The 25,754-nt window shown below is 38.8% G+C and overlaps 2 protein-coding genes across 2 annotated transcripts in view; both read right to left on the bottom strand.

The window, feature by feature from the left end:
* The window catches only part of PRRC1 (proline rich coiled-coil 1), a 335,161-nt gene that overhangs the window by 204,576 nt on the left and 104,831 nt on the right, over positions 1-25,754 (bottom strand). The gene's annotated exons all lie outside the window — the stretch shown is intronic.
* MEGF10 (multiple EGF like domains 10) overlaps positions 1-25,754 on the bottom strand; it is a 197,997-nt gene that overhangs the window by 111,127 nt on the left and 61,116 nt on the right. The window contains exon 5 of the mRNA XM_007527819.3: positions 6,600-6,692. Coding sequence (XP_007527881.1) covers positions 6,600-6,692 — 93 coding nt within the window. The remainder of the gene's footprint in view (positions 1-6,599; positions 6,693-25,754) is intronic.

Below are 25,754 nucleotides of genomic sequence, written 5' to 3'. Positions count from 1 at the left end.
ACTATCCATTGTCTTTTTGAACCCTAAGACAGCAGGAACCTCACATCTCCACTATAGAGCCTCTACTTCCCCCAGTCCTGGAACCTTTTTTTATAGGGCCCACTTTCCCACATGCCTCTCCAAATCCATATAAAATAATATTGCATCTGCTGATCGCAACCTAATCAACGCAACGATTGCCACCTCAACATGCTTCAGCTCAGACTGTGTCCAGAGACTTCATGTGTGTAATGACAACCCTTCAGCTTCATTACTCGGGTGAGACCTTTCCTTTCATAGTATTCTCTAATTCCATCCCAGGTGGTTCACTTTCTAACAAAGTCCCAAAACCTAGATATACACCAGTTTCTGTGAGAGAGAGCATATGTTCACATGTATCCATAAACTAGTGCAAAATATATACCTGAAAGCAGAAGTACACTAGAGTAGGCAGTAAGTACCCCCCTAACACTTCCTCTCCGCTATTCCAAGCTTTGGGTCCATGATTGCTCAACAATTTGTTTGGCTTTTTATGTTAACTCTCTTTTCAGCCACCAGGTTCCAGATGCCATCAGGATGCCAGCCAGGCTTCCCTGGACTGAAGACCCCACCAATGTGTCCCGGATTTCCGTTTCCCCAGAGACCCACCCTACTAGAGAGAGAGGCAGACTGTGAGTATGGACCGACCAGTCAACGCCCATGTTCAGTGAGGAAACAATTACAAAAGCCAGACCTTCCACCTTCTGCAACCCACAACGACCCTGGGTCCATGCTCCCAGAGGGATAGAGAGTGGGAAAGCTAGCAGGAGAGGGGGTGGGATATGGAGATTGGGTAGTATGAATTGTGTGGAGTTGTACCCCTCCTACCCTATGGTTTTGTTAATTTATCCTATCTTAAATAAAAAATAAAATTAAAAAATATGTCTTTAATCTACTATATCAGTAAATGTCAATGGCCTGAGTTCACTTATTAAAAGGCACAGAATAGGAAGATAATCAGAAAACACAACCCAACAATATGCTGTCTACAGGAAATTCACCAACAAGGCAAACACAGACTCAAAGTGAATGGATTTAAAACTATCATACAAGCCAAGCCAATGGCCTACAAAAAAGGGCAGGAACCTAACCAAAGAAGTGAAAGACTTGTATACTGAAAATTAAGAGTCACTACTCAAGGAAACAGAAGAAGCCACAAATAAGTGGGAAGAGATTCCATTTTCATGGGTTGGTAAAATTAACATCATCAAAATGAATATAGTATCCAGAGTCATATACAAAGCTAATGCTATCCCCATCAAGATCCTAACCACATTCTTTAGGAGAATACAGCCAATGCTACAGATGTTTATCTGGAACCAGAACGACCTAGAATTGCCAAAACAGTCTTGAGAAGAAAGAACAGAACAGTAGGCATCACACTCCCAGATCTCAAATTGTATTATAGGGCCATTGCCATCAAAACTGCTTGGTAATGGAACATGAATAGACATATTGACCAGTGGAATAGAATTGATAGTAAGCCCCCACACCTATGGACATCTAAACTTTGACATAGGTGCCCAGATTATTAAACGGGGAAAACAGAGTCTCTTCAACAAATGTTGTTGAAAAAAAATGGGTTGAAACATGCAGAAGAATGAAACTGAACCACTATATTTCACCAAATACAATAGTAAATTCCATGTGGATCAAGGACTTGTATGTTAGACCACAAACTATCAGATACTCAGAGGACAATATTGGCAGACCTCTTTTCTGCATAAATTTTAAAGACATCTTCAATGAAATGAATCCAATTACAAAGAAGACTAAGGCAAGTATAAACCTATGGGACTACATCAAATTAAAAAGCTTCTGCATAGCAAAAGAAACCACTACCCAAACATGCCATACATCAGAGAAGAGTTTAATAACCAAAGTATATAAAAAGCTTGCCAAACTCAACAACAAGAAAACAAATAACCTCATTCAAAAATGGGAAGAGTATATGGACAGAATATTCACCACAGATGAGATCCAAAAGGCCAAGAAACACATCAAAAAAATGCTCCAAGTCTTTGATTATCAGAGAAATGCAAATAAAGCCAACAATGAACTACTACACTCCTGTGAGAATATCATACATCAAAAAAGATTGCAGCAAGAAATGCAGGAGAGGTTGTGGGGTCAAAGGAACTCTTCTGCATTGCTGGTAGGAATGTAAATTGGTCCAACCTCTGGGGAGAGCAGTCTGAAGAACTCTCAGAAGGCTAGAAATGGTCCTACCCTATGACCCTGCAATTCCTTTCCTGGGGATATATCCTAAGGAACCCAGCACACCCACCCAAAAAGATCTGTGTATATCTATGTTATTGCAGCACAATCTGTAATAGCCATAACCTGGAAGCAACCCTGGTGTCCCAGAACAGATGAGTGGCTGAGTAAGTTGTGGTATATATACACAATGGAATACTGTTCAGCTATTAAAAATAGTACTTCATTATTTTCAGCCCATCTTGTCTGGAGCTTGAAGAAATTATGTTAAATAAAATAAGTCAGAAACAGAAGGATGAATAGGGGATGATCTCACACTCAGGCAGAAGTTGAAAAACAAGATCAAAAGAGAAAGCACAAGTAGAACCTGAACTGGAATTGGCATGTTGCACCAAAGTAAAAGACTCTGGGGTGGGTACGAGGGAGAATACAGGTCCAAAAAGGATGACAGAGGATCTAGTGGGGGATGTATTGTTATGTAGAAAACTGAGAAATGTTATGCATGTACAAACTATTGTATTTACTATCTAATGTAAAACATTAATCTCCTAATAAAGAAATTTAAAAAACAGAAAAAATGGTGTCCAAAATGTTTATCCATAACCCTTTTAAATAGTGCAGATATATGTCCATATTTATTTATGCTATTACTCTATAAGTTCAAAACAACACTTGCAAAGCACATCTCAGTGTGGGCTGAATGGCTGTGCAGTGAACTATTATGTAAGAGGTCCCAGGTTCAGTCTCCCACACACCAATATCCAGAGCTGAGCATTACTCTAGACAAAAAAGAAAAGGAAAAAAAAAAACAGAAAAGAGAAGGGAAAGAAAGGGAATAGAAGGAAAGGAAAGAAAAGAAAAGAAGAGAAGAGAAGAGAAGAGAAGAGAAGAGAAGAGAAGAGAAGAGAAGAGAAAAGAAAAAAGAAAAGAAAGAAAAAAAAAAGGAAGAAAGGGGAAAAAATTATTTCAGTGGCATGGGAAGTGATTTATTAAGTAGAGTACACTCCTTCCATGTGTGAAGAGGAACCTGGGACCCATGTTAAGATCTCTAGCACCACATGATGGAGTGTTGGGAATACAAAATACTTTAATGACGATAAAAAGAAGAGAGGCTATGTCATGTATAAGGCTCACATCATCAGCATACAACAGACATATAGCATAGGACATAAACTCTGGAGGTATTGTGGGAATGAGAGATTACTTAGTGGAGGTTTTGGTGGAAATTCGGCTCTTTTGGTTTTCTGTTCCTGTCACTGCTATTTCTCCCGCAACCCACACATTAGCATGGTTTATGCAGCATGGCTGGTTGGTCTTTTCTATCTTATGTTGCTACCATAGTTTTTTAGAACCTAATAAACTTGCTGTATTTATAAACCCACATCAAAAAAAAAAAAGAGCTGTGTTTATCTTTATTTGTTTTATTTTCACAATAATGAAATGGTGCTTTGCTCTCTACATATATCTTTTTTTTTTTTTCCTTGCAAACAGGTCTGCACTAGGGCTTTGTGCCTACACAACTCCACCACTTCTGGCATTCTTTTAAGATTTATTAATGATTTATAAGATTACAGAGTATAGTTCCACATTGTATCCACTAATGGTCTGCCTTCCCCTACCCCCTGCAGCTTTTCATAATAACCACCGAAGTTCTCACAAAGTTTTAGAGATAGTTTGGCTACCTCTATTGTTTGTTCTTTCCAGCTTATGTTTCAATTCTTAAATTCAAATATGAATAAAACCACCTAATAGTTACTTAGAGGGAAATTGTGAGGATGTGGTTGAGCTTGGCAGGGCTTGACCTGAGAGGCACATCTCTCTCTACTAAGAGGTTGAACGATGGACACTATACTCCCCAAGGTTTGCTTCATCTTATCAGACTCCCTGTGTCACAAAGCACCCTGCATTCCTGATACTATGGCCTGCTCCCTTATCTACATATCATTGTTTTGCCTGAAAGGTCTCCTCCCTAATTCCCTGCAGGGTATTATTAATCCTACCAGTTAAACCCCTAGCAACAGTTGGTAAGGAAGTCCCTAACTTTCCCAGGCCCCTTTTACCTTTCTCCACCCTTTTCCTAACCATGTATGGTATTGTCAAGCCACTTCCATTTCCGACTTGGGGGCTTCTGGTTTCTGGGCTCAAGGAGCTCACTGGTGGACTGGGAGGCTGACAGCTGACCATTGAGGTTTTGCGCCATGTGGCTTAACTAGGTGTGCTACTGCCTGACTCTAGGGCATTTGGATGAATAAAGATTTGAATGGCCTCACCACCAAGAGCTTGGTTCCTGGATTATCTCTGTCTCTCTCGTGTTGCTAGCCTGACAGTTACTGACAGATTCTTTGTGTTTTTTTTTTCCATATATGAAGTGAAATGCATAGAAGGAGAGAAAAAGAGGGAGAGGGGGAGGGAGGGAGAGAGAGAAAGAGAAAGAAGAAAGACATCAGAACACTACCGCACTACTCTCAAAACTTCCTCTTTGGTACTTCCATGTGGTGGCTGAGAGCTCAAACCCCGATCCATACATATGATAAAGTGAGCACTCCACTGACTAAGCCACTTCTCAGACCCCATAATTCTTTTGGAAATAATAAAGTAAAATGAAATAAAAATAATTTCAACATCACCTTCTATATAGAAAGAATATGTGTTCTTATCACTCTAGAGGTGTCATTAAAAAATCAGTAAATTTCATAAATAACTGACAGTTTATTTTTCTAGACAGTCTAGAAAGTTTAAATTCCTTATAGGCTTTTGTTTTCTCTACAGAAACACTCTTTCATCTGATCTCTTAACTTGAAATAGTCCACAGCTCCTATGAGACAAAGTATGAATACAACTGAAATTATTCCACTACATTCTTGCTCTGCAGTTAGTAACAAACTTTGATTTTTTCCAATGCAGAATATATCTACTCATCTCTTTCCCCTCTCATTCATATAGTAATGTTATTTTTCTTCAAAGTGCGTAGGGCAACCGATTTTTAAACAGGAAAAGTTAATGAAAGCAACATTGCATTTGAGGTCAGTCAGCTAGAAAAATGGACATGAGCCAAATCCCACATCCCAAACATTTTGTCTCAACAGCATGTGAACAAAATGCCCACTTTTCTCCTGATCTCCAACAGAAGCAAAACAAAGCCTTCCAAGACAGTCATCCATTGGAACAGGAAACCTTGGAATCTCACCAGGCACACACACACACACACACACACACACACACACACACACACACTCCACTCTGTTTAAAATGCAATAAAAGGCTCTTTCACAAGCAGTATCTGTATACAGACAGCCCAAGACTCCCCTTGAAGATGCTGTTTTGAGGACAGCCAAAAGATCACAAGTATACAACAAGAAGTTCTAGTAAGATAAAGAGTCATGTTGCCAGTTTCAAATGTAAGCAGTAAAGGTTCTTAAAAACAGACGATGTAGACAACTTAAATCCTTTCAGAAAATCCTTTAGTAGCAATGAGGACCAATTTGTGCTGTCATGAGAGCCTACTAAATTCTAATTGTTATTTGCTTTCTCTAAATGTAACATTCTATGCATCCCAATTTAGTTGCATTTTAATTCCCTCTGACTTTTTTTTCAAAACAAAAAGAAGTATAAAGAAAGAGGAAGCACATGCAATTACATGACCAATTGCAAGTTACCCAGAAAACTTAAGCTTTAGCTGTGAAATTTAGAAAAGCAATGGTACTACATGCTACTCCATCATTTAATCCTCATTATAGTGGATACAGGATTTTAAATGCAACATGAGTTTTGTCTGAGATATTATCTTTTTAAAGTCCTAACTTAATGAGACAGATATTTTATATTATTTTACCCATGCCAAAATGTTTATGAATTTTCATTTACTAACAATATATTCACCCAAAATTTTTGGACCCAAAATATATTATTTACTTCTGAGTGTTCTGGGAGTGCTGAATTTTATTTCTTAATTCAGACTAACAGGTGGTAGATTTTAATAACCAAAAAAAATTTTAATGTTTCTTATATAAATCAACAAGTACAGTGAAAACAGAAATTAGAATCTGTCCAATAGATAGCTATGCAATTAATTCAACTGCCTTACTAAGATAAGAAATTTAAATTTGGGCCCGTTTTAGAAAATACATTGAAGTACATAGATAGTAACTGCAGCATCACATTTCTGTAGTCACCCTTTTCTCAAGTACCATTTTCTAAACACATTTAACAACAGCTCTCTATAGTACTGATGTAGTAGATTTGGAATCCACACTGTATTCTGCATAGAGATGAAGAAGGAAACCCATGGTTTAGGTTAATCTGTAGACAAGGGGGCCAATCCAGCAAAAACATCCTGAGACAGACAACAGCAGGTGGAAACTTACCACTGGAGCAGTTGGTCCCACCCCAACCAGGCTCACACTGACAGGTGTTTGGAGCAATGCAGCGGCCATGGACACATTTATCAGCACAGTGGGCTGTCAGAGAGGAAAATCAATCAAATTAGGAAAGTTGGCACAAGAAAAAAAAAAAAAAACCAACAACACAGCTGTTTCACATCCCAGTCTCAAGTATCACTTAAAAACAACATGCATGCTAGATAATTTTGTTCAATCCATTCCCCAGTCCTCATATAGCCCAATGTGTAAGCAAACAATTCCTCTTCTTATTTTTATGTCTCCAAATAAATTCTTTCATTTTCCACCATTTAATTCTCTTCATGCTACATTAGAAAAGAAATTTCAAGGAAAATCATCTAATCCATTTAAAATCATAAGCGACTACCAAATACATCTTCTTTGTTTTAAGAGGAATGAGTGTATACTCATACATACACACACCAAGATTCCAGCACCAGAAGTATTCCAGAACCAGAGGTATTCCAATACCTTGACTATAAACAATAGGCAGATTTCTCTGTGGATATGCTATTTACAACTGGGATACAGATAAACTGCAGGCTCCTTTATCCATTGAAAGGATTATTTTTAAAATGTCACCCAGATCAGAAAAATAACAAATATCAATTTCTTTTCCACTCAAGAACATTTAGGTATGATCTCAGTTATCTTACCCATAAAGATAAAAGGCGTATGCTTGTCACCATGACTGAATGGGTAGGTTGATGAATCTCAAAGCAAAGTCCAGGGGGACTCATAGAGAGAACATTAAAAAAAAATGCTGTGCTAAACATCAGTGTCATCTTCAACCCTATTGTCACTTACATTGGTTAGATGGTCTCTAAAATGATAATATGAATAATTTTGAGAACAACCTGAAAATGTTTTGGGAGAGTATATTTTAAAAGTTTATTTAAGGATAGGAGAAAAGGTAACCTATATTTCAGAAACTTAGTTTTATTAAATTGTGTTTTCTTATGAAAATAAAACAGATTCACTATCAAAACATTTACTAATAAATTAAACACCCTATCAAGCTTAGTAATATTAGTAAATTAGTAATTAGTAAATTAGTAATTAGTAATTAGTAAATTAGTAATATTTTTATATATGAAGAACATCTCAGAAATATCATCCTACATGTTTTTCCTTCCAAAATAATACTTTTAAATTTTACTTTTCATTTAATATAATAGAAAAAAATATTTTCATGTTATGTAATTTATACTGTTGTGTAGGTTCAGTGTACATATAGCTCTACATGTTACCTGATAAACACACACAAAATGATGACTTCCAAGGTCTTTCTTAGAAATATTTTGACATAAAGAGATACAATGGGAAGGCATTTTAGATAAAAATAAAGCAAAAACAAGAGGTAGAAAACAAATGGAAAGGAGAAAGTCTATATAGATGCAGCATCTACAAGCAATAACTTTGGAAAGAACTTGAAACAAAGATGCTAGATGTAAGGATTGTATCCTCATGCTTAACGCTCACTCTCCTCTCACACGTTAATGATCTTTCCGCAGGTTCACCTACGGAAACCTTGTTATGACCTTTACTTCCTCTAGTCAAGTTTGACCATCTTCTCAGAGCTCTGCCAGGCGGGCCCATCTGAGGGCCTCACTAAACCATCCAATCAGTAGTAGTGACAGGCGGTGTGTACAAAGGGCAGGGACTTATGACCCGCACTTACTGGGAATTCTTTGTTCATGGGGAATAATTGCAATCCCCAATCCCTATCACAAATGGGGTTCAACGGGTTACCTGCGCCTGCCTTCGTAGGGTAGGCACACGCTGAGCCAGTCAGTGCAGCCCCTGACATCTAAGGGCATCACAGACCTGTTATTGCTCAATCTTGAGTGGCTGAACGCCACTTGTCCCTCTAAGAAGTTGGGAGACGCCGACCACTCGGGGGTCGCATAACTAGTTAGCATGCCAGTTGGAAAACAAGATCAGAAAAGAAAACACAAGTAGAACCTGAAATGGATTTGGCATATCGCACCAAGGTAAAAGACTCTAGGGTGGGTGGGTGGGGAGAATACAGGTCCATGAAGGATGACAGAAGACCTAGTGGGGGTTGTATTGTTAAATGGGAAACTGGGGAATGTTATGAATGTGCAAACTACTGTATTGACTGCTGAATGTAAAACATTAATTCCCCAATAAAGAAATTTTTAAAAAAAGAAAAAAAAAGAAGAAAGACAAAAAAAAAAGGGAGAGAAGAAGAGAAGGAAGGATACCACAACAGCAGAGCTTCCTCAAATTCCATGGGAGTCAGGCTGAAACGTGAGTGGTTGAGCTAAACATGGACTCCTGAGAGTTAGGAACCAGAATCGTACATGCTTATAGTCCACTTTACTGGTTCTTAGTTGCTTTGGCAATTTTAAACGAATATTAGTTGAGTTCCTACATGTAATGTGAAAGGAGATCAGCTACAGAATATCTGAAGGTTTCTAAATACTCATATAAATGTTCTCATGTTTGATTACTGATAAAGACCTTCAAGAATCCAGCCAGTTGTAACAGAAGAAAAAAAATACCAAGACGGTGTTTTTAAAAGCTAGATTTTTATTGAAAACTTTGTGGTGATAATCTAGAGCACATGTGGATGAATCAGAAAACAAATTTTCCTGAAACTGGTAATTAGAAGGGGAAATCTACTTCCCCAATGATTTTTTTTCTTAGTTACAGCTAAATCCAATGGGATCACAGTGAAGCCTGAAGTCAAATAAATAATTATCTAAATAATTGGGAAATACTGTTGGAATGGATTCTAGAAAGAAAGAGCACAAAATTCAACTACTCTGGTGCAGAATCTCCACACAATATTGGATTTGCCACACAGTGCCATCACTGCCCCATGCCCTCATCTTGCCAGCTGTGGACTCTCCACATCTAATAACTGTCTTGACAATGGACCCACAAAAACAGCAGGAAAAGAGGGAGACAATGGGAAGAGTGCAATACTTAGTACCTGGGGTAAAAAAAGTTTGTTTTTTTTCTGCTAAGGGATATTTGTATTTTTATAACATCATTCATGACCTTTACAAAATTATCAACTTAAAAAATAGCATTTACCCCCGGCTCCCCACCTGTAAGGGAGTTGCTTAACAAGTAGTGAAGCAGGTCTGCAGGCGTCTATGTTTCTCTCCCCCTCTCTGTCTACCCCTCCTTGCTCCATTTCCCTCTGTCCTATCCAACAACGATGACAATAACTACAACAATAAAACAACAAGGGCAACAAAAGATAATAAATAAATAAATATTTATAAAAATAGCATTTAATATTGATTTGAAAAACAAACTTCCTAGATTTATTGAATTTCAAGTCTTGTCTGTGGTTGCCTTGGCAACCACAAGTGATTTTGTAGGCCGGATATCTCCCTACCCCTGGCTTAAGAATACTTTATGCTTCACTTCAGACTGTGTCCAGAGACTTCACGTGTGGAATGACAACCCTTCAGCTTCATTACTCGGGTGAGACCTTTCCTTTCATAGTATACTCTAATTCCATCTCAGGTGGTTCACTTTCTAACAAAGTCCCAAAACCTAGATATACACCAGTTTCTGTGAGAGAGAGCATATGTTCACATGTATCCATAAACTACTGCAAAATATATACCTGAAAGCAGAAGTACACTAGAGTTTGCAGTGAGTATCCCCCTAACACTTCCTCTCCACTATTCCAAGCTTTGGGTCCATAATTGCTCAACAATTTGTTTGGCTTTGTACGTTGACTCTCTTTTCAGTCACCAAGTTCCAGATGTCATCAGGATGCCGGCCAGGCTTCCCTGGACTGAAGACCCCACCAATGTGTCCTGGAGCTCTGCTTCCCCAGAGACCCACCCTACTAGGGAAACAGAGAGGCAGACTGGGAGTATGGACAGACCAGTCAGGAAACACTCACGAAAGACATGTCTCTGATATCTGATTACTGTAAAAAATGGCGACTAATCCCTAGCACTGCAAAAACGGTATCATCTGTTTTCCATCTACACCATGCCTCAGCCTCGCGTGAGCTTAATGTGCAGCTTGGCGATACGAGAATCCGACATGAAGCCCAGCCAGTCTATCTTGGTGTTACTCTCGATCACACTCTGTCATTTCACAAACATCTCACAAAAACTGCAGCAAAGGTGGGCGCGAGGAATCACATCATTGCAAGACTGGCCAGCTCCTCATGGGGCGTGAGCGCTTCCACACTACGATCATCATCTCTGGCATTATGCTATTCCACTGCAGAATACTGTGCCCCAGTATGGTTCCGTAGCCCCATGTCCACTTGGTCGATTCCAAATTATATTCCTCCATGAGAATAATTTCTGGAAATATCTGTTCCACCCCGGTTCCATGGCTGCCAGTTCTTAGCAACATCACCCCACCAGATATTCGTCAGGATGCGCCATCATCTAAGTTCATTTCCCACGTCTACGCTCGACCGGACCTGCCAATATACGCGGATATCTTCGCCCACCCTGTTCAACGCTTGACGTCTCGTCACCCAATCTGGTCCCCTACATCTACACTGAACTTCTCTGTTCCAGTCTCTTGGAAACAGAGCTGGCAGTCAGCTGAGGTAAAGAACAAACACCTCATCACAGACCCCTGCAAGCGTCAACCTGGCTTTGACCTAGCACGTTATGATTGGGCCCTCCTCAATCGCTATCGAACAGGCCATGGCCGGTGCGCTGCTATGTTCCATCGCTGGGGAGCCAGAGACGACCCGAACTGCCCCTGCGGCTCCAGACAGACTATGACCCACATAGTCAACGACTGCCACCTCTCCAGATTCAAAGGAGGTCTCGAAACTTTACATCAGGCTCTACCTGATGCTGTTGACTGGCTATGGAAGAAGGGCAAACGCTAGAAGAAGAAGAAGTGGGGAAGCAATTACAGAAGCCAGACCTTCCACCTTCTGCAACCCACAATGACCCTGGGTCCATGCTCCCAGAGGGATAGAGAATGGGAAAGCTATCAGGGGATGGGGTCGGATATGGAGATTGGGTGGCGGGAATTGTGTGGAATTGTACCCCTCCTACCCTATGGTTTTGTTAATTAATCCTTTCTTAAATAAAAAAGAAAAAGAAAAAAGAAAGTAGAAATAAAAAAATTTAAAAAATTACCACTGCCCCCTTTTAATAAGGAATGGCACACTCCACCACCACTCAGAAGGGATCAAGAAGTAATTCACCCTCTAATTGTTCTAAATGTTTATGCACAGGACCCATGAGGAGATAAGGCTGACTGTTTAACTGATCATTATAGAGTGATTAAGCTTGACATTTCCAAAGAATTAGGTGCAAAACCTACTAGACTCTGGTAGGGTCAAAAGACCAGGCACCTCTATGAATTTCAGTAACACAACATGCATCTGGTTAGTGGAATGAGGCATATTAGAAAATATTCCCAAATTAAAAAAAAAAAGATTTTATGCTAATGGACTATTAAACATTTAATGCTCTGTTAAAAAAAAAGAAAGAATACTTTATGCTGGCTAATGTTCCAACTCACCAAGACCCTGAAACACTAACTATTGCATATGTGATAACACAGACCCTTCCTCTAGAAGAATCACACAGCTAGACCCTATCGTAGCCTTATGTTTCCTCTTTTAACTTCAGATACCATCTTCTCTGGGTGTAGTGTTTCCATGGCTAGCAAAATCCATGTGACGGGGCAATTAAAATTTGGAAAGCACTAACAAAGACAAACTATGCAAAATGTGGGTTATTTTTTTCATATTTCTTTTAAAGAAAATTATGGGATGGGGAGATAGCTTGGGGAGGTAGGTCCTTATAGCATAGGACTCATATACCTGAGACTCCCAGAGGCTCCCAGTTCACTCCCTAGCATTACCAGGTGCCAGAGCAATACTCAGTTCTCAGTACTCAGTACTGTACTCAGTACTCTGGTATCTCTCTCTCTCTCTCTCTCTCTCTCTCACTCTCCCTCTCTAGTTCTCTCTTTCTCTCAAATAAATCTTTAAAAATAGTTAAAAATAGGGAGTCAGGCTGTAGCACAGCGGGTTAAGCGCAGGTGGCGCAAAGCACAAAGACCGGCATAAGGATCCCGGTTCGAGCCCAGGCTCCCCACCTGCAGGGGAGTCGCTTCACAGGCGGTGAAGCAGGTCTGCAGGTGTCTATCTTTCTCTCCTCCTCTCTGTCTTCCCCTCCTCTCTCCATTTCTCTCTGTCCTATCCAACAATGACAACAACAATAATAACTACAACAATAAAACAACAAGGACAACAAAAGGGAATAAATAAATAAAATAAATATTTAAAAAAATAGTTAAAAATAAAACTATAAATATCAGTACTTTTTAAAGGACCAAACACCAACTAAATCTCTGGACCCACACAAGTACACTCCTAAAAACACACAGTTCCATCAGTTTCTCCCTCAAGAATTAGAAGACAAGGGGCAGTGATGAGAAGAACACAACACATCTTTGAAGTGAAAGCTGTGGACAGCCTGTCTGCCTGATGGACAGGTGAGGACTGACTTGATGACCCTGAAATCTTTTCTAATTAGGCTCTTGTTTCAGCCTTAGTTCCTAAATCCATTTAAATCCCATTAACAGTGCCATAGACCTCATTCCATTCCTTGCAAATACTTGGCTTTCATACTGAGAGTCACTCAAAACACTCAATAGTTTTCTCTTATGCCATATATATTTTCTTTTGGATTTACACCCAGAATATGGCAAAGAGAGAGAGAATGGAAGAAAGAAAAAAAAATGAGAGAAAACAGACTAAAGACAGGTCCTACTAATACCTTAAAGAATATAACATAATCACTTAAATTAATTTGAAAAAAATGTTTCAAGGATGATTATCTCCTGAGAATAGCTATACAGTAGAATCAGTTATTTTGTCTTCCCTCAAAAGTTCCTTTACCTCTGCTTTCATGGAAAAAAAAAGATAATGACACAAATCTCATTTTTGTTTTTATGCTGAGCTACTATAGAGTTTAAAATGTTTATAAAGTTTTTTTTCAAGTTTTATTATCTTTATGTATTATTGGATAGAGACAGCCAGAAATCAAGAAGGGGCATGGATAGAGAGGGAGAGAGAGGGAGAGAGAGAGAGAGGGAGAGAGAGGGAGAGAGAGAGAGAGGGAGAGAGAGGGAGAGAGAGAGAGAGGGAGAGAGAGGGAGAGAGAGAGAGAGGGAGAGAGAGAGAGAGACAGAGAGAGGGAGAGGGAGAGGAAGAGAGAGAGAGAGAGAGAGAGAGAGAGAGAGAGAGACCTGCAACACTAATTCACCACTCACAAAGCTTTTCCCCTGCAGGTAGGGACCAGAGGCTTAAACCCTGGATTCTTGCACATTGTAACATGTGTGCTCAACCAAGTGTGCCACTACCTGGCACCTGTTTATACAGTTAAAAGTGCCTTTACTAAATATCATTCCTACATTGTTTTCAGCAAGGCAACTGAGATTAGGAAGGTGGAATTATCTCATCAGTATTTGGAGTTAGCATTAAAAGACAGAATTAAGCCCTGTGCACATCTGCCAGTGAACCAAAACCTGTGGTGGGCTTTAACTGGGGCTTTTAGCTTGAAGGGAAAGGATGATAGAAATTGTGTTGGGTCTGAGTCAAAGGTTAGAAAATTAAAATGAACAAGATAGAAAAAGGAAAACATTAACTTCTATCATAAAGCTCACCCATTCCATATTTTTGTTTAAAGCCAACTACATGCTAAATCTTCACAGAATCTCATGTGGTTATCATATTTTTATACATTATGATCAGTCTTCCCTACTATGGTTGTTTACAGAAGAAAAAAGAAGTATCTTTCCCTTCAGTTTAGCATTTACTGATATGTCAGACAAATTGCCAGGCACCACTATAAATTACAAAGATGGTAGAGTAGAAGTCCTGATTCTTAAGAGCAGGTCATTTATAGGCCTTTCAAACTCAATAAAAACAGAGCAGAAGGCAGGGTTACTAAGAGGTACAAGTCAAATACTGTGAGAGATATCCAGTGATTATGTTTATATGTAATGCCCTTATAAGAAAATCCAGAAAAACAGAAAGTATATTAGTGGCTGTCCAGAGCTGAGATGAATAAAGAATGTGAGGGAGCAGCAAGTGGGAAGAGGGATTATCTTTTCCTTGAGAAGGTAAAAATGTTCCAATATAGTGTGATGGTTGTAGAACTCTGTAAATTATCTACTACAAATGGTTGAATTGTATGTATGTATGTATGTATGTATGTATGTATGTATATTGTATCTCAGTAAAGTGAAAATACTGTGTAATCTATAGGAAGAAAATACTTGGTTCCAATAAGAGTAAATCAAAAAGGGTCTCACCAAGGAAAGACTGAGCTGAGGCACACCCTAGTAACAAATTTTCAGGAAAGAGTGGCCAATAATAGCTGCCTTATATTCCTTTCTTCTACCCCATCTAAAGTTATGTGATGCAATGCCTAGGCTCAGGATTTCACAGCAGTTACCAGTAGTCTGTATATATTAACTGCATAGATGGATAGTAAGACACCGACTCAAATAGAATACTGGAAACCCAGATATATGCACATAGGAAAACAAACAAACAAAACAAACAAACAAAAAAAACTGGGGGCCAGGTGGTGATGCACCTGGTTAAGCACTCATGTTACCTGCAGGGGGAAAGCTTTTCAAGTGGAGAAGTGGGACTGCAGGTATCTCTCTGTCTCTCTCCCTCTCTATCTCTCCTTCCTCTCTCAATTTCTCTTGTCTCTATCTAATAAATAAATAAATAAAATAAAAATTAAAAACTCTGATTCCTAAGAGTTTTATAACTCTAAAGTTAATGAACAATAGCAAGTTCTCTAATATCTTTGACAGGTATTGTTATTCATTTATATATCTGATCCCTACCCTTTTCTACATCCTCCTTAATAGCAAATAATGAGATGATAATATGGATGAATCCTAAAATGAGTATGCTGAGTGAAAGAGGACAGACATACAAAAAGAGCATACTGCATGACTCCATTTATAGAAAGGCTAGAACATACAAGCTAATCTAGGGTGATAGAAAGCAGACCAGTAGTTTCTTGGTCTTACCTAGTTACTGGATGAGAGAAATACAAAGAGATGTAATGGAGAATTTGTATGATAAATAGGTTCATTACCATGACTGAGATGATGGTTTCACGGTTGGATGCATATGTTGATATATATCAAATTGTGCACTCACATTTGTGCAGGGTTATTTTTATGACAATTTTACCTCAATAAAGCTGATAGGAAGAAAGAAAGAAAGAAAGAAAGAAAGAAAGAAAGGGAAAAAAAGAAAGAGAAAAGAAAACTAGAATGAGGAGAAATTCCAGGATGGGGAAGAGAAACATCTCTCTATACACAAAAGGGCAGATTTAAAAAATATATATATGCTAACCCAAAACACTGTACATGCTTTGTAATTTCAGTTACACTCTGTGATCATTGGTGGATGGGCTCTTCAAAAGCTTGTATTGACTTAGGATACTCCCAAGGCATATTTACTTTGGGAAATGCTAATACTAAAAACTCACAATGTAATGTTCTACTAAATTTTTCTTCTATAAAGTATTATAAATGGTGTACACAGAAGGGAATAAGTTTGTTGAAATAGACTACTGTAATGGATCTCACACAAGGGATTCAAATGACATCTGTGGATCACATAATCCTATTCATTTGAAAATAGAGAGGCTTTTTTTTTTCTTCTTAATTCCACACATACATTGGCATTATCTATTTTGGCCACAACTCTTACATTGTATCTCTTTAAGATAAATCAGACTTAAGACAGTAAGCAATATAATCCTAATGGGCCATAGTTTAAAAATTTAATAAGTACTAGAATAAACTTTACTTTTCCTGAACACATTTACCTAGCAACTCAGCCTACAACTATTAGGACATTGCCAATGAAATCTAACTCAATGTAAGAAGAATTTTAAAATCTTCAGTATACGGTTTAGAAAAAGAAACCATAAGGAAGGTGCCTTCATTTGGAGTAAATTATCTCTCTCTTACTCCTGTCATCCTTATGTCTGTGAGGAAAACATGATGATTCTACAGGAAGTATCATGCCAGGCTCTTCTGTTTTTAGAACAACATTCCTTTTGGTCCGACCACTCTTTACAGAGTCATGGAATTCTTTCACAAATATTCTTTGCCACAATAATTTTCCACCACACAGCGTTTCACTCTGTCTGCCTGATTTCATCTTGCTGATACTCATTTCCAGATGCTTTACTTCTGGTAACGGTTGGTCCTAGTGAAAATTAAAAGAACAGTGGCAATGAGAGTTAAGGTTACCACTTTTCTCACGCTGCATCCTCACCTCATTTCCCTCTTTGGTGGTGGCTCCTAGACATTTCTTTTGGACTCTGATACCATTGCGTATGTCACTATCAGGCCACCCCATCAGCTGGGGCCCTAGTCAGGATGGCTTGAGGTTCCCAAACAGGCATGATGGGCCTAGACCTTGATTAAAACCCTCTCTCCATTCTTACCATTTATCTCTATCAGGAACAACAAATAGACCCCTTTGTGCGCCCCCCATAGGACCTTGCCCTCAGCTTGCATCAACAACAATAGGGAATGTTTCATCCTCTGAAGGGAGGCTGGACAACATACTCTATGCTACACTTGAGGAAGATGGGTCCTGATATTGGGGCAGCTTGGAATGTCCCTAGTCATGGCCACAGAATGTGAGCTCAGATCTACAGGGATGCAGAGGTCACATAATCTCTTAAAATCAATATGGGCCCCAGATCACATCAAATCAATGGGGTTTAAAGTCAATAATATCTAAACACTTTCCCTATATTTGGGAACTATTCTCTTCCCTGATTCAGCTTTCTGCCCTATTTCCAGCCATGACATCATCTCCCCCAGAAAAAACTTGGATCCACCTGCATATCAGATTTCAGGCTCAGGGAAAAAAAAAAAAAAAAAAACTAGTTTAGCCAACAGGCCCTTTGGAATATAACTAAAATAAAATGTCTACTAGCTAGCTACAAAATGGAGACCCCCCCAACTCTTCATCTGCACTATTCCAGCCTTTAGGTTCATGATTAGTCGACAACTTGTTTGGCTTTATATGTTAAATCTTTTTTCAACAGGTTCCAGATGCTAGCATGATGCTGACCAGACTTCCCTGGACAGACAACCCCACCAATGTGTCCTGGTGCTCTGATTCCCCAGAGCCCCACCCCACTAGGGAAAGAGAGAGGCAGACTGGGAGTATGTATCGACCTGTTAATGCCCATGTTCAGCAGAGAAGCAATTACAGAAGCCAGAACTTCAACCTTCTGCATCCCACAATGACCTTGGGTCCATACTCCCAGAGGGTTGGACAACATATTCTATGTGGATTAAAAATGTTGTCTTTCTCCCTCTTTCTTCCCCCTCTCTCAATTTCTCTCTATCCAATAAAATGGTAAAAATGTCTATCGGAGCAGTGGATTCATAGTACAGGCACTGATCCCCAGCAGTAACACTGGAGGCAAAAAAAAAAAAAAATCAAACAAAAACCCACTATTTAAGGAATGCCCTCAGGCAAATAAAAACATAGGTAATTCTCTCAAGAAATTATAAAAGTAGTACTTAAGGCTGAAATGAAAAATAGCTAATTATAAACATGAAAATATATAAAAATATCAACAGTCAAACTTAAATACTTAAATAATGTAATACAATGGTTTGTTAGTCACTTAGCTGTAGTGTAAATATATAAAATAACTATGGAGATATGGGAATGTCCCTGTGGACATTCAGTGGAGGAAGATGACAGTTTGGTGGAGGGCCAGATGTGGTAGCACCCATCTTTGGGACATATGAAACTGGACTATTGTGACAACAAAAATCCTATAAAACAACATTCCTCAATAAAGTGATACTGAAGTTGAAAAAAAAAACAAACTATAAGATGCTGATGAACGAACAAATAAATGGAAAGATATATTATGTTCATTAATATTGTTATAAAATTCCTATACTTCCTAAAGCAATCTACAGACTCAATGCAATAATTGTTAAGATTAACTATCAAAAAGACATTTTTTCATAGAAACAAAGAATCCTTAAGTATGTATGAAACTACACAATACCCCAAGCATGTAATCATGAGAAAATTAATAAAATTGACTCCATAACACCCAACCAAAAAGAGGTGTGTACTCCTATGTTCATAGCAGCACAATTCATAATAGCTAAAACCTGGAAGCAACCCAGGTGCCCAACAACAGATGAGTGGCTGAGAAAGCTGTGGTATATATACACAATGGAATACTATGCAGCTATCAAGAACAATGAACCTACCTTCTCTGACCCATCTTGGACAGAGCTAGAAGGAATTATGTTAAGTGAGCTAAGTCAGAAAGATAAAGATGAGTATGGGATGATCCCACTCATCAACAGAAGTTGAGAAAGAAGATCTGAAAGGGAAACTATAAGCAGGACCTGACCAAATTGTAAGTAGGGCACCAAAGTAAAAACCCTGTGGTGAGGGGTAGACATGCAGCTTCCTGGGCCCATGGGGGGTGGGGGTGGGGGGGTGGGATGGGTCACAGTCTTTTGGTGGTGGGAATGGTGTTTATGTACACTCCTAGAAAAATGTAGTCATATAAATCACTAGTTAATTAATATGAGAGGGGGAAAATTAATTGTATGTCTCGAAGTTTTTAGAACACAGACTGAGTCTTCTTAATTTATAGGCTGTGTATTTGATATGCAGACTTTCTCAAAAGCCTAGACCAAGTAGATCAGAAGCAACCGGTGGCACAGCTATATACAAGATACTGGGTACTATATAGAAAACCCTAACAAAAGGACTTTTCTTTTTTTTAATATTTATTTTATTTATTTATTCACTTTTGTTGCCCTTGTTTTATTGTTGCAGTTATTACTGTTGTTGTCGTTGTTGGATAGGACAGAGAGAAATGGAGAGAGAAGGGGAAGACAGAGAGGAGGAGAGAAAGATAGACACCTACAGACCTGCTTCACCGCCTGTGAAGCGACTCCCCTGCAGGTGGGGAGACGGGGTTCGAACCGGGATCCTTATGCCGGTCCTTGTGCTTTGCACCACCTGTACTTAACCCGCTGCGCTACAGCCCGACTCCCTCAAAAGGACTTTTCAAAGTTAACCCAATTACCAAATAATGTGATGATAACATTAACTATTGGTTGTCCTTTTGAACCCTAAGACAGCAGGAACCTCACATCTCCACTATAGAGCCTATATTTCCCCCAGTCCTGAAACCTTTTTTTATAGGGCCCACTTTCCCGCATGCCTCTCCCAATCCATATAAAATAATATTGCATCTGCTGATCACAACCTAACCAACACAACAATTGCCACCTCAACATGCTTCAGCTCAGACTGTGTCCAGAGACTTCATGTATGGAATGACAACCCTTCAGCTTCATTACTTGGGTGAGACCTTTCCTTTCATAGTATACTCTAATTCCATCTCAGGTGGTTCACTTTCTAACAAAGTCCCAAAACCTAGATATACACCAGTTTCTGTGAGAGAGAGCATATGTTCACATGTATCCATAAACTACTGCAAAATATATACCTGAAAGCAGAAGTACACTAGAGTTTGCAGTGAGTACCCCCCTAACACTTCCTCTCCACTATTCCAAGCTTTGGGTCCATGATTGCTCAACAATTTGTTTGGCTTTGTATGTTAACTCTCTTTTCAGTCACCAGGTTCCAGATGTCATCAGGATGCCAGCCAGGCTTCCCTGGATTGAAGACCCCACCAATGTGTCCTGGAGCTCTGCTTCCTCAGAGTCCTACCCTACTAGGGAAAGAGAGAGGCAGACTGGGAGTATAGACCAACCAGTCAATGCCCATGTTCAGCGGGGAAGCAATTACAGAAGCCAGACCTTCCATCTTCTACAACCCACAATGACCCTGGGTCCATGCTCCCAGAGGGATAGAGAGTGGGAAAGCTATCAGGGGATGGGGTGGCATATGGAAATTGGGTGGTGGGAATTGTGTGGAGTTGTACCCCTCCTACCCTATGGTTTTGTTAATTAATCCTTTCTTAAATAAAAAAAAAAATGAGGGCATCACGCTTCCTGATTTCAAACTCTACTGTCTAGTTGTCATAGTAAAAAAAAAAAAAAAAGTATATATTTGACATAAAAACAGATAAATGGACCAATGAATTAGAATGGTGAGCCTAGGAAAATTTTTCATGTATACGGACAGCCACTATTTGATGAGTGAGTTAAGAATATTCAATGAGGGTAAGAATAGTCTCTCAATAAAAGGTCTTGAAAAAAAACTAGATAATCACATGGAGAAAAATGAAATTGATTTCTATCTTACACAACTCACAAAATGTAAAACAAAGTAGATTAAAGATTTAAACACCATGCTTAAAAACATAAAATACTAAAACAAAGCATAGGAAGAAAATCTTGATATTGGTCTTCTTGGCGATAAGCATATCATCAAAGCACATGCAACAAAAGCCTATAAGTAGGACTACATCAAACTAAAGTGTTTCTTTGCACCAAAAGAAACAATCAGCAAAATGATTTAAAAAAAAGTTACAGAATGATGAAAAATGTTTGCAAGTCATAAATCAGATAAAAAACTAGTATCTGGGAGTTGGGCGGTAGTGCAGCAGGTTAAACACAGGTGGTGCAAAGCACAAGGACTGGTGTAAGGCTCATCCAGGTTCAAGCCCCGGGTTCCCCACCTGCAGGGGAGTCACTTCACAAGCAGTGAAGCAGGTCTTCAGGTGTCTATCTTTCTCTCCCCTTCTCTTTCTCCCCTCCTCTCTCCATTTCTCTCTGTCCTATCCAACAATGATGACATCAAGAACAACAAGAGAAATACAAGTTAAGACCACAATGAGGTATCACTTTATACCTCTTAGCATAGCTATTATAAAAAAGACAAGAAATGGCAATAGCTGGCAGAGATGTGGAGAGAAGAACCCTTGTGTAGTATTTGTGGGAAAGTAAATTGGTGCAGTCATTACATTCTGGAAAACAATTTGAAGTTTCCTCAAAAAGTTATAAATATAATTAGTACATATGATTGAGCACCTCCTCTCTCTCTCTCTCTCTCTCTCTCTCTCTCTCTCTCTCTATATATATATATATATATATATATATATATACACACATACATATATATGAAAGAAATGAAATCAGAATCTTGAAGAGATATCTGTACTCTCATGCTCATTGAAGCGTTATTTCCAATACGCAAAACTGAAAACTCATAAAACAATGTCTTTTGACAAATGTTTGGATAAATAAAATGTATGCTTTGTGTGTATACCCAGGTATGATAGAATATTACTCAGGTGTGAGCAAGAAGGAAAATCTGCTATTCAGGACAACATGGACAGCCCAAAGGGCAGTATCCTAAGTGAAAGACAAACACTTTATGATACACTTTTTCAGAGGAATCTAAAATTATAGATCTCATAGAAACAGAGGTGGCAGTTAACAGGGACTCGAGAGTAGAAGGAATGGGAAAATGCTGCTCAAAAGATCTAGACTTTTAGTGATGGAAAACAAACAACTTGGAGGGGCCCAAAATACGACCAGGTGAAAATAGTTATTGATATTTTCTTATATCTTGACATTTGCTAAATGAGTAGATATACAATGTTTTTAACACAAAAATAATGACAATTATGTAAGGTGTTCACTAACTTTACTGTCATCATCACTGTGTACGACATAAATGTATCAAATCATGTGATACATCTTAAACTAACCTAGCACTATCTGCTAATTATATCTCAGTAAAACTGGAAAAGGACCCCAAGAAGGTAAAATATCAATAAGGGATCTAATGAAAGTATAAATAAATATTCATGGTTTTCAACTAAAGGTTATATAAAAGCAAACAAATTCCTTAAAAACATTATTTCCCAACTACACTCTGAGGAAAATTAATTCCAACAAGTTCTTGAAAAAGCAAAAGAAGCTGCAGCAAATATGGACTTGTAAGGTCAAGTTAAGTTTAAGACACGACGTGTCTCTCTCTCTCTCCCTCCATATATATATATATATATAATTTTTATTTATAAAAAGGAAACAGTGACAAAAACCATAGGGTAAGGGGGGGTACAACTCCCACCACCAGAATTCTGCATCCAATCCCCTCCCCTGATAACTTTGCTATTCTTTATCCCCCTGGGAGTATGGACCCAGGGACATTATGGGATGCAGAAGATGGAAGGTCTGGCTTCTGTAATTGGTTCCCCACTGAACATGGGTGTTGACAGGTTGATCTATACTCCCAGCCTGTTTCTTTTTTTCCCTGGTGGGGCGGGACTCTGGGGAAGTGGGGCGCCAGGACACTGGTGGGGTCATCTGCCCAGGGAAGTCTGGTTGGCATCACAGTAGGATATAGAACCCAACTCCAAGCATTCTCAGAGTCTTTGCAGGCTAATGAAAATCTTTGAGAAAGAGGATCTAGCACATGGCATTTCTCTAGCATACTGAGTAATGCACCAGCAAATTCTAAATAGGGAAGTACTGAGCAGCTCACACTAAAGTCATGCAATTACAGATTTCCTGGGTATCTAGAAACTTATTTTCCTGGATAAACACAATTACTTCATTTGAGGTGGCATATATTCTTCTCTGTCTCTGAGTTGCATGCTTAGTCTAATAAGTCGATTAGTTGATTTTAAACTTAAACAACAGTTTGGCTGCCATATATTTAGTCTTCCCATAAAAGCCTCTGACGCTTCAGGTGTTCAGCTGCCAGGGAGACCCATCTTCAGACCACAATATTCTCTGAGGCCTAAGGAACAAGTCCACTATAGAAAATGATGGGTGTCTTAAAATTCTAGTGGATTTATTTCAGTTTTCTTATCAGAAAAAAAATAATAAGTATATCTGGAACTTGGAATATTACTGCAATTTAAAAAAAAAGATGAGGGGCATGCAATATTGCTTCTATGAGTGAATCTGTCTCCCTCTCACCCTAACTTCTTTGTGTGTGGCCAAGAAGAATACAGTAGGTTTACTATCTGTAAAAGTGTTGACAGTCATTATCCCAAGCTTAAAACAAAACAAAACAAAACAAAAAAAGTAAGTCTGTCACCAGCTGATCATGTCAATGTTTTGTGATTGGTCACTTTGATCCAAATGTGTTTTCCCCATTACTTTTAAATGACTTTCCTCAAAAAAAAAAAAGTGAACCAGAGTACAATAAAAATCACTTCTCAGTTCTGCATTTTTACATTAACTACTATCTATCCCTGCAAGGAGAATGCATAAATTATCAGACCCATAAAAATTCCACCTGTCCAGCAAAGACTGAAATCACAGGAGCTCATTTTCTCAAGATGAGGTGAGGATTTTTCTGTTTCTCTTAGGTCCTGTCTCCGTATGATTGTAAAGTGAGACCTTCTTAAGCAAAAGTAAAGCAAATGACTTCCATCTTCTTAGATTGAGGTCATCTTGAATTTAAAGTGGTTTTTTTTTCCTTCTTATTTCTTTATACTGTTAATAGTCTCTTTTTATAAAATGTTAAGGAGTAAGTCAACATTGGCAATTAGTGCAGTAGCAAAGGTTTCCTGCATCACTTATCAAATTTCCTATTTTCCTATTACCAGAAATCAATGACTAAAACTGAAGAAAAAAAAAATCCAAAGTTTAGGTCCCAATAAATGGGTGAAAGAACTGGAATTTTTACTGGTCTTGTATGTAGACAAAAGGTCTTTCCCAGTATTTACTAGTAGGCTCCTCTGAATTAAGTCGGGTGCCATAGCAACCAAATAAGGGTCCCTATGGAAACATGCAAGAAATCCACTGCCACTGACAGAAAGGGCATCATGGGTAGGTATTCTTAGAAACATACCATCTGATTGCTGTCAGCTCAGGGCCTTTCGTTAGCCTAACAGGATTGTCTCACTTTTATCTGTGATCAAGAAGATCTGCCTAAAAGGGTCTACATGTTAAGGCTGTTTTGGAAATATGTGACTAGATCACAGCTTTATTATTAAACAAACTAGAAAGAGTGAAATAAAATCAGAACAGAAAGCACTGGCTACCTGAGAGCTCAGTGTGCTCCTCTCCACAATAAGCTCTTACCAACTTCCCCAGAGAAACCTCACTGGTTCAGAAACAGTCATCTACCAAAATGTGAATCTTCACAGCCCAAGACAAGACGTCCTGCCTAGCACTCCAGCTCTTTTACCCTGAAAAATCACAGCCCTCAACATTTCAACAGCAAACAGACAAAATACCATAAAGCAAGAATAAAGAATTAAACGTGTCTATCATCACCAGGTAGGGATGATCAGTATCTTCATGGAACTTTTCCACAGAGTCTTACCTGTCTGTCCAATCAGCATCCTCCTATCAGATCACCCGAGTACAAACACTGAGGAAAACAAAGCCATTAACATTTTTCCCCACATCTCTTAAGCAGAATGACTAGTAAGTCATTTTGAGTTAGTTTGGCTAATATTTCTGCCCACAAAGAGGAAGAAGAAGATCTTATTTATTGGGAACAAGAACAGGAACCTAAGACAGTCCAATTAAATGGAGAAACAGGAGATTACAGGAGTTTATGGTCATATGTATGGTTCAGGAGCTTTAAAAGAAGTCCAAAACACCATAGGAAGTCAGACAGCCTCAACTGGTTTAAAAGCACAGGGCACAGTCGTAGTACATCAATGAAAAAAATGAGTTACATTAACAGTCAATTCCATCAGGAATGTCATTACAAGCCTTTTTGTAGACTTCATCAGGACCTTACCCTCAGTATGAACTAGTAAACATAGGGGCTGCCCCACTCTCCGAAGAAGGCTGGGTCAACCTACTATGCCACTCAAGGAACACTGGTTCTGAAGTGAGTGAAGCCTAGAATGTTTTCAGCTGTGACTATGAACTGTGATCTCAGTTTGACAGTTAGTTAGAGGTTGTATGGGTGCCAGTGCTAAATTTGAATAGAGTGAACCCTGGATTAGATCCATTGTGGTAAACAGTTAATTACCTATATATTTCCTTCAAGTTTAGGAGCAACTCTCTGCCCTAATCCTGCTTCTTAGTTCTACTTTCCATCCTGACATTATCTTCCCAGACAATGTTTCTAATCCACCCCCATGTTAGGTATCAAGCTCAAGCAAAGATTACTAAGGCATAGGCTCCTAGATACAA

The sequence above is a fragment of the Erinaceus europaeus genome, chromosome 2, assembly GCF_950295315.1.
Source record: "Erinaceus europaeus chromosome 2, mEriEur2.1, whole genome shotgun sequence".
NCBI classification, from domain to species: Eukaryota; Metazoa; Chordata; class Mammalia; order Eulipotyphla; family Erinaceidae; genus Erinaceus; species Erinaceus europaeus.
This window is presented reverse-complemented; position numbering and strand designations above follow the sequence as displayed.